At 34.8% G+C, this 10,836-nt stretch overlaps 1 protein-coding gene across 1 annotated transcript; it reads left to right on the top strand.

Annotated features, from left to right (window-relative positions):
• Positions 1-3,963: 3,963 nt before the first annotated feature.
• On the top strand, positions 3,964-4,596 carry LOC130051460 (uncharacterized). Its single transcript, XM_056153404.1, has one exon. It carries the CDS (start codon positions 3,964-3,966, stop codon positions 4,594-4,596), a length of 633 nt encoding a protein of 210 aa, XP_056009379.1.
• Positions 4,597-10,836: the final 6,240 nt, after the last annotated feature.

Here is a 10,836-nt window from a genome sequence, read left to right as displayed (position 1 = left end):
GTTTAATTTAATCAATAACCAAAGAAAATGTGTATGTTGCCACCTTTTTAAAGATGTCAGACATACAAAAACAGAAGTATATATCAACATAAAAAAATCACACATTTTCGTTAAACAGAATAATGAAAATTAATAGAAAACTTGCTGAAATGACAAATTTCATATGTTAACAGTTTAAGAAAACTGCTAATTCATAGATATATGAAAATTAATTGTGGATATTAGGGAAATCATTGTGCCATAGACATGCAGTAGAGGAAATTTCAGCAGAGGAGTTATTGCCCTTGACAACATTTTAAAAATTATAAATAATTGATTATCTATGGAAAATAAAAACTTTTTTAGTATCAAAAGTTTACCAGATTTTTTATTTCATTCAGTAAATGAAATTCCTCTGAAAGATATATTTCTATCATGCACAAATTTTAATTAAATAAAGATTTTGCAAAAACCTATGACATCACATAAGGATTGATCAACCTTAATGCAATTTAACTGCATGCTGTTCGTAGGTGTTCTTACTTTAGTATAACCCTATAAATATATATTTGGAATATTTTGTGTTTGTTTTCATTATTTTAGGAATTATTATACCCCCCGCAACAAGTTGTGGGGGGGGGGGGGGGGGGGGGGGGGATGGGATACTGGAATCGGGTTGTCCATCTGTAGACGCAATGGTTTCCGGGCTCTAAAGCATTATCCTTTCCACCTACCGTCACCATATCATATATATGGACTACCCATGGAATGAAGATGTTCCCTATCGATTTTGGGGTCCAAAGGTCAAGCGCACTGGACATCAAAGTAGCAATATGGTTTCCGGGCTCTAAAGCGTTATCCTTTCCACCTACAGTCACCATATCATACATATGGACTACCCATGGGATGAAGATGTTCCCTATCGATTTTGGGGTCCAAAGGTCAAGCACACTGTACATCGAAGTAGCAATATGGTTTCCGGGCTCTAAAGCGTTATCCTTTCCACCTAAAGTCACCATATCATACATATGGACTACCCATGGGATGAAGATGTTCCCTATCGATTTTGGGGTCAAAAGGTCAAAGGTCAAGCACACTGGACATCGAAGTAGCAATATGGTTCGGTTTGTCATGCCATTTGTTTTTTACACTCAGAAAAGAGGTAGTTTATACCTATTACCAACACCCTTTGGGAGATTGGGGTAAGCGGTTTAGGTTTATTCAACATCTGTCTTTGGGAAGAGGCCTGGAGTATACAAATTTTCAAATATATTTTAACGACACTCAGAATGAATGTACAAAATTAGCAAAACAGATGCGACCATTTCATGTTCAGTTTCAATGAATTTGATAGAGCGATGAATCAATAAAATTTGATTAATCAATACTCCGTGACAATATGTTTTTGGAATATTTTTCTTTTATTTCCGAAAAAAAAAAAAAATTATTTGTTTTCATTCCAGCGTGTTCATAATTAAGTCATTGATCTAATAAGCAAAAAATTAAATTTACTGCGTCGAACATGAGCAATCATTTTAAAATGAATCATTATCATTTCTTTTTCAACCTTTTTTTGATATCTAGAATACTGCAATTATATTGAAACTATTTGAACCAAACATTACCGAAAACAAATCAAAACGTGCAGGCCACGCCTACCATTTTGTGCAGACCGTTCACAAAGCGTGCAAGCCATGCCTACAAAGTGGTCAGCGTTAACAGCAAACCATTCACTGTTCTGTGCAGATCATTCAGCATTTCGTGCAAACCGTTCACCATTCCGTGCAAGAATAGTTTCGTACCGTTCTGTGCAAGTGGTGTAGTGCGTACATAGTACGCTTCAGGGTCTGTATAGGGAAAATCTTTAAAAATTTTCTTCTCAAGAACCATTGGGACAATGAAGTTTATATTTACATGAAAGCTTATTCCTGACATAGTGCAGTTTCAAGTTTGTTAAAATCATGGCCCCCAGGGGTAGGTTGGGGCCACAATAGGGATCAAAGTTTGATATGCGAATATATAGGGAAAATCTTTAGATTTGGACCAAGGTGACTAAGGTGAGTGGTGTGGCCCCATGGGCCTCTTGTTATCTATTATGGTTTATCAGTGAAAATGACATAAGAAATTCAGAATTTTAAACCAAGATAACTTGAATTTTATAATCAGCACCTGCACATTAAAAAGAGAGAGGAACTTAGTGGATCTCAAATGGAAGAAATCATACAAACCAAACATGGTCACATTATAATGTGTTCAGAATAAGAAATAAAAATTAAGCTCGTCTTAGGAGGCCTATAGTTGCACATCTTGCAAAATTTTACTGACGGTTTTTATTTTTAAAAAATGTCTGACACTTCTGAAGTTCCCCTGCGAAAACTTTAAGAAGAATTCTTGAATTATATTCAGAACTTTTCATGAATAATTGTTCTTGAACAATTATTCCAAAACATGTTTATTTACTGTAACTCAATTAACAGTTCTTGAACTTTTTAGCGATGTTCCTGAAATAACAAATGAGACAGGAATTTAACATTTCAGGAACAGCACCTGAACTCAAGATGTTCAAGAACATGGAATTTTTTAAGAACTGATCAAAGTGAACCAATGAAGAACTAAAGCTCTTGAACTGATCAAGAACTGCATGAGGTGTTCTTGAATAATTCTGGTAAATCTTGAAATGTTAAATTCTTGTCTCATTTAATATTTCAGGAACAGTTTTGGTAAAATGCATGAACAAATTCTTCTATTCATAGAAGAGTTCATGAACACCAAATCAGGAACATTATATGAACTACGCAAAAACAGAGGTGTTCTGGAATAATTCTGATAATTTCCTGAAATATTAATTTCTTGTCTCATGTAATCTTTTAGGAAAAGTTCTGGTAAAATGTATGAACAAACTTATAAGGACAGTTCATGAACACGCTTGAAGAACTTTTCAAGAATTAAATGGATTTTAGACTGTACCAAAAACAAGTACTACAAAGCATATACTTTCCTGTGAAATGTAATGTTTATATTATATCCTTAAATTAGAGCTTGGTATAAATAATTTGATGATCTCTTTGATTCAATTGAAGATATCTTTAATTATTTACAATGCTTTTGTATAAGAAATTAATGCGTGCATCAATTCTTTTAAAGAGAGCAACAAATTCAATTAAAGAGATCGTTAATTCAATTGTGGATATGTTGAATTGAAGATATCTTTAATTGTATAGTTGCTCTCTCTAAAAGAATTATTGCTCTCTTCAAATGAATTAAAGATATCATTAATCGCTGGTCCCAACTAGGGGTGAAACGATGCATCGCGATGCGGCCGAATCGCGATGTAGTGGTCTCGATTCGATGTTCGATTTATTCCGGGTCTGTTTCAGTTCGATACGGTTCTAAAATCATAGCACACATTGCTCTTGATAACACGGTTTCTGATTAGCCAATGGAATTGAAAATTGCCCAATCAACATACAAATAAACTTTGCTGTATCAAAATGGACGCAGTCGAGTTGAAAAATGCACCCCCAATGTATAAATCCTGGGTATGGCGACATTTCGGCTCTAGGACAAGTGATAAGAGTGTTGCTTTATGTTTTTAACGTTTTTACATTATGTAGAATTTATTTGCAGAGAGCAATAAATACAACGAAACATAAACAATCTTAGCATTATACAGAATTTGGTACATGCTATTGTATCGAATCGAATATCATCGAATCGAGACTAAAATATCGAAAATCGAATTGAATCGAGAAGGTACTGTACCGTTTCACCCCTAGTCCCAACCTCGACTTATTGAGGAAAACAGGCAAACACCCCTGTTCTGTATGTTTGAGTGGAACAGGCAGCAATTACTCAATCCTCTGCGCACACTGTTCAGAATGGGTGCACAATAAGTGCAGTGGCATAGAGGGCCCTCTCAAAGCAGATCCTCACTATAAGTGTTTGCGCTGCACCGGTGCGGCAAGACCAATAGATGGCAGACCAATGACGGAGGTTGGTATTGGTGACAGCACGCTTGAAGTAGTGACAGACTTTCGCTACCTGGGCGACATGCTGTCATCAGGTGGAGGCTGTGAACTCGCAGCAGCTACACATTGCAAGGCTGCCTGGAAACAGTTTAGAGAGCTGCTACCAATCCTAACCAACAAGCACCTACCAACAGCTACTAGAGGGCATGTCTACTCCTCATGTGTCAGAAGTGTGCTTATGTATGGCTCCGAAACTTGGGCTGTTTCTGCTAACACTAAAAAGAAATTGCAGCGTAACGACAAAGCAATGATAAGATGGATCTGTTTGGTGAAGCCTGAGCAGACCATTCCGTTTGAATCCCTCCTCGCTCAAATCAACTTAAAAAGCCACGCAGACATCATGCAGAAGAGCAGACTGCGTTGGCTGGGGCATGTTGAGCGCAGCACTGGCTGGATTGCTCAAGTCCGACAACTGAATGTACCAGTGGAGAGGACCACTGGCAGACCCAAACTGTCTTGGGAGGATGTCGTGAAGCGGGATAGGAAAACCTTGGGTATGGATTCCGTCAACCCTCATCACAGACAGGAATGGAGAGGAAGACTTAGATTGAGACTGGACAGTCAGGCCCCACCCTCAACAGAGGATTAATTGATGGCCTGATCAACAAATAAACTGGATATAATGATGATGATGATTAATTCAATATATGCAATTTCCGAGTTGCCCAATAGTTCTTTCCCTTTGTGGAACTCTTGCGCACAGTGAGACGCAAAACATACTATTGTCCACATGCGGTGGATACAAATTCTTATTGCTGCCTTCATATATTGCCTAAAGGCCAATTATCAGACATCATGCAGCCACCCAAACTGCAAGGACACACAATATTAGTAAGGGTATTAGTATTTAATAATGAAATAGCTCAAACAAAAATTGATAATCACCTTTTTTCTTTGATTAAAATCTCACTCGTGCAGAAGAAGAAATAAGAAATAATTTCATATTTAGTTTAATGGCCCAATTCAATTAAATATTATTCTTGATATGGTCAGTTTAATGTATATCAACGGCTGATTTAAACAAAATTTACACTTTCATTACTTTTATCCGTATTTACATAGCTAGTCTATAGTATATGTATACATCTTGTACCCACCCAAGCGTTCAACAGAACACTTAACGTACCTTTATCACAGAAGAGCAGATATCTCGGAAGTTGCGACTTGAAGAGAGTAATAATTGAATTAATCCGTGCATTAAATCAATTATTGCTCTTGTGAAATGAATTGTAGTGCGCATCAATTCAATTATTGCTCTCATCAATTGATTTAATGCATGCATTATATCAATTAAAGCGTGCATCAATTCAGCTGAAGAATTAATGCTATCATCATTTCAATTAATATATTTATAACAATTGTTTTGATATGAACAAAAATAAATCTAAACAAGAATTTACACCTCAATAAATCCAAAAACGTTATGTATACATACGCGCCTTAAAACAAATAACATAGTGCAGGGAAACTATTCAAATTATTGAAATTGATAATACAGGGAATAAATTGGAATTATAAGAATCAAACATTCTTTTTGAAAAATTTATCGATGTGTACACTCTGGACATTTTACTCACAAACTTAACATAAAAGTGCTTTGCACTTTTATTCAGTTTGTGAGTTAAATGTCCAGAGTTTACACATCGATAAATTCTTCAAAAAGAATGTTTAATCCTGTAATATCTTCAGTTATTTGAGTTAATGTTAATTTGGCGCTCCATAAAGACTAGCTATGTTTACACACTGCTCAACATAGGAGGAATCAACAGGTCCAGTATAATCTCTTAGCTATAGGCCTGTTTGAAAATGTGAATTATCTGTCTTTGTATTCTAACATTTAGAGTGAATGTGACAACTTCTGGGTAGTAAAACAATCAAACTGCGCAATATATTTTGAATATATTAATGTTGAAATCAAAAACAGTTGAAATAATTTCTATGAGAGGGTAAGGAAATGGTAATGGAAACAAAAAGGAATTTCTTAATCGAGTCAGGGGTGTGATTTTTCGGGGGGGGGATAAATAAATAATTTTATAATTCGAATTGGAAATCAGACATTCACTTGTTTACAAATGTCTCCAATGATGACTGGCATAATTATTTTGTACGAAATCAGAACAGAATTACTGATTCTTAAAAGATGATGGCAACTCGTCAGCTCAAAGCTCAGGTTTTTAGGAGGATCGACACATGTATGGATCTTGTATATCATGGTAACCCCAATCCCCCCCCCCCCCCCCCCAAATTTTCAATATAAAGTAAGAAATGAACGCTTTCACTGTTTTATCAGGGCTAAATGCATTATGTTTGTTGTTTGGGTAACTCTCTCCAAAGTAACTGGACGTGTACACTCTGTGTGCAAGTCATTTGTACATGTGCAGCATGCAGCTAGGATATATATTATAGGATAATATTCAATTATAGTTATTTTATTTCAAAAAAATGTGCAAATGTCAGTTTAAAGATGGTTTAATTGTGACAATAAATTTTTTTATGGTTATACTTGTATTTGAAACTGTTTTTGTGAGTTATATATAGTTAGCTGGAAATCTGTTATTGGCCTCTCATTTACTAATACAGGCTGGGTTAAATTTTACTCACCAATCGAAGGAGGTGGACATTTCCAGAAGTGTCAGTCTGACATACCTTAGAGATGTTCATCATGTCAGAACTTTTATCACTGAATGTACTACATTGATATTGAACAAGCAACCTCTGACATTTTAATATAAATCTGACTGCATGTGTAAAAACATGGGGTTTAAGGTCCAGAGTAAAGATCCTGAGGAAAGTTATGCAATATATGATATATACTAATTTCAGTCATAAAACACATGAAATCCTGGAAGGGGCGCCGGGTTAGTTAGAATAATGTAACTGTGTCTCGGGACAGGACCTCCATAGCAAATTACATCACTATTTGGGTGTCCTCGATCCTTTATTGACAACATTAATTTTCTATTATTTTTACATGCAAGGTTGGTTATTTTATTATACCCCCCGAACGAAGTTCTGGGGGGTATATAGGAATCACTCTGTCTGTCTGTCTGTCTGTCCGTCCGTCCGTCTGTCTGTCTGTGCAGATTCGTGTCCGGGCCATAACTTCTTTGTTCTTTGACTTAGGCATACCATATTTGGCACACAGGTAGATCACCATGAGACGATGTGTCAAGTACCTTCATGACCTCTATATGACCTTGACCCTTGACCTCAAGGTCAAAATTAAAGGTTTTTTACAATGGATTCGTGTCCGGGCCATAACTTCTTTGTTCTTTGACATAGGCATACCATATTTGACACATGAGTGTATCACCAGGAGACGATGTGTCATGTACCTTCATGACATCCATATGACCTTGACCCTTGACCTCGAGGTCAAAATTAAAGGTTTTTTACAATGGATTCGTGTCCGGGTCATAACTTCTTTGTTCTTTGACATAGGCATACCATATTTGACACATGAGTGTATCACCAGGAGACAATGTGTCATGTACCTTCATGACCTTCATATGACCTTGACCTCAAGGTCAAAATTAAAGGTTTTTACAATGGATTCATATCCGGGCTATGACTTCTTTGTTCTTTGACATAGGCATATCATATTTGACACATGAGTGTATCACCATGAGACGATGTGTCGAGTACCTTCATGACCTGTATATGACCTTGAACTTTGACCTCAAGGTCAAAATTGATTATAGGGTTTTGACATAGTCATACCAGAAGACATGGGTGTATCACCATGAGACTATGTGTCATGTACATTCATGACCTCTTTATGACCTTGACCTTTGATCTCAAGGTCAAAATTATAGGTTTATGCCATGGATTTGTGTTCGGACTATATCTTCCATTTTCTTCTACAAATGCATACCATATTTTTACACTCAGGAAAGAGGTAATTTATACCTATTAACAACACCCTTTGGGAGATTGGGGTAAGCGGGGGGTATTCTTAGTGAGCATTGCTCACAGTACATCTTGTTAATTCATGTGTATGAAGGAAACCTATGCATTGTGATTTTTTATCAACGTTAACATATTAGTTGGCGTGATTGCTGTAAAATTATACATCAATATCTTTGCTGCCTTCTGCACTGTTGAATATACTTGCATATACTACACGGAAGTCTTAAACCACTGTTATGCAAGCGCACTGCGTTCCAGATTAAGGAAAGATAACTCATGTTTTCGGATTGGCCTATACAGCTTTCTTTATCAAGTTAAGATTGATAAAGCTATAAAATTTATATGAAATAGCCTATTAGCATGATTAGATTTAGCTACTTTAAACCTATTATCAAATAAATTTCTAAAAGCATAAAAATCGAATTTCACCAAGTAAATTTTTTTTATCCTAGTATGAGTAAACTCGTGACATTGTAAACAAGAGCAATATATATTCTTGAACTAACAATCCTTAAGAGTTTTAATTCAGAATTGTCATTATGTTATCCTATTTTAATCAGCGTAGAATAAAAGTAAATGAGGATCAACAGAATATTGAATGGCAATCAGATTCCACAATGTGAAGTCATCTCAAAGAATTCAAGAACCAACATTCTTGATGAAATAAAATTCATCAAAAATACTTAAAATCTACTAAATCCCAAAGGCAATAAATCAAATCAAAATAAGTTGAAATAATTTAATATACCGTATATACTCGCCTATAAGTCGGTCCGCCTATAAGTCGGTTGTATTTTTTAAGGTTATTTTGTAGGAATTTGTCATTGACCCGCTTATAAGTCGGTGCAAATTTTTGTCAGAATAGGTTGACAATTTCAAATCAATGCTCTAGTGTTTTTACCTATGTTTCAAAAAATATTTAGAGAAATTAATAATTATGAGGTGTTCAATATCCAAGCCATATACGTTTGGGGTTTAAACGCATCCCTTGATCTATTATGGACCATGATCCCTTGTTTATATAAGCAATTATGGTCTCCTAATGACCAGTACCTGACACCGTGTTTACTTAGTGGCACGCGCCTCGCGAAAACTGTTATTGTGGGATTCCGGTATAATTCCTTGTATCAGCAATAAGACTTTTTAAGAGTCAAGAATGATGATCTAAATTATCTGTTAACAATATTCGATCTTTTAAGAAATATATTTCAGCCGGTATACATATGAATATTTCAATATTAAATCGGGTTCGTAATTCAATTTTACCGATAAACGATAGATTAGTTGAATTGAAAGTATTAGTTAGCGGTATGTAAATAATTTTAAACTAGATAAAAATATATAAATACTTGTACTTTATACATGATTTTAAAATACATAAACAATACAATATGTCTAAATATTTGTGAACAATAATCATTTGTGTGGTAGTCCATGATAATCATCGAAATTGTTTAAAAACACTAAATTACGCCGCCCAGAAAAATACCAATCTTCTTAGGACGCGCCTATAAGTTGGACATAGAGTTTTGGACCAAAAATTGACTCCCAAAAAACCGACTTATAGGCGAGTATATACGGTACAAGATCCCAACTCTCTAATTTATGATGCCTTAAAACACTATAAGTGACGGTTTGGCCCCTGTTTAGAACAAGACTGACAGTCTATGAAATACACATACTCTATTATTGCTTACGTAAATCCCCCCAGGTAATCTCCTCAGAACAGCTATAAATGTACAACACATATCAGCCTGTCAACTCATTATGGCGACTTGCTGCAGCTGGTGAAATCCATTTTGGCGGGTCTCATTCTTCATGTCTGTTTAAATGAATTGCATACTATTGATGCTTTTAATTTCTAAATTATGAACCTGCAGCAGTCTCAATTTGCAGTGCATATAAGAGTCGTAAAGTCCTGTGAAGACTGCAAAGATCTGCTGTGGTATACAGTTTAGATTATTTCAATATAATATTAATGACCAAATCTGAGTAACATATTTGGACAAAATTTTAATCTGTAAATTATGAATGATGAAAGGAGAGGTGAATTTCTGTGTAATTTCAATTGATAAATTGCCATAAAATTCAGTATCAAGAGTTTTAGAATCATGTTATAATACTTATAGATAGAGGTAAGTGCTGCATAATACAAAAAATTATTGCCTTAGGGTTTTAGTAGATTTTAAGTATTTTTGCATGATGAATTTTATTTCATCAAGAATGTTAGTATTAAGATCTTTATGAACATTGAAGTATTAAAAGAATTTTTTTTATTAGTTCCTAATTTCATTATTATTATTTTTTCCAAAAACATTGGCAAATACTGAAAGATTTTCATTGATCATGAACCTTTCAAGAATTCTGAAAAATCTTGATTATAGTTCTGAAAATGTTCTAAATGTATTTCAAGAAAAAATGAAGAATATTACTTTTCCTGAAAAATCCCTCATTGGTTCATAATTTTGTAGAAGAACTTTTCATGAACTTTTGACATTCTGAAATTTTGTGATTAGTTCTTCAAATGTTCTAAATGTATTTCAGGAGAAGATCAAGAACTAAATTGACAGAGAGTATATTTAAAGGAAAACACTTGATTATTATGGTCAAACCTAAACTCAATAACCCAGTTTAACTTTTATCACATTTATATTTGAAAATGTTCCTTTACAGTTTTCACACATTACTTTACTATGATGTCATTGTAAATATTACGGTTTAACGTTCAGTGTCTTATGACGTCAAAATTTATTTTCCCGCATTGCTTTACTAAGACGTCACAATGAACAATAAGTTTTAACTGTCAGTATCTTATGACGTCTATAGATTTATTTAAGGATATGCGGGACGATGATCACGTGATGATTGCAAATTCATTATAAATTTAGAACCGGATGCAGCGTTGTTAAAGTTTCCCCGA

The sequence above is a fragment of the Ostrea edulis genome, chromosome 2 (genome assembly GCF_947568905.1).
Source record: "Ostrea edulis chromosome 2, xbOstEdul1.1, whole genome shotgun sequence".
Lineage (NCBI taxonomy): Eukaryota > Metazoa > Mollusca > Bivalvia > Ostreida > Ostreidae > Ostrea > Ostrea edulis.
This window is presented reverse-complemented; position numbering and strand designations above follow the sequence as displayed.

Coding starts and splice junctions, on each gene's coding strand:
- LOC130051460 (XM_056153404.1), top strand. CDS start 3,964: ATGACGGAGGTTGGTATTGGTGACAGCACGCTTGAAGTAGTGACAGAC.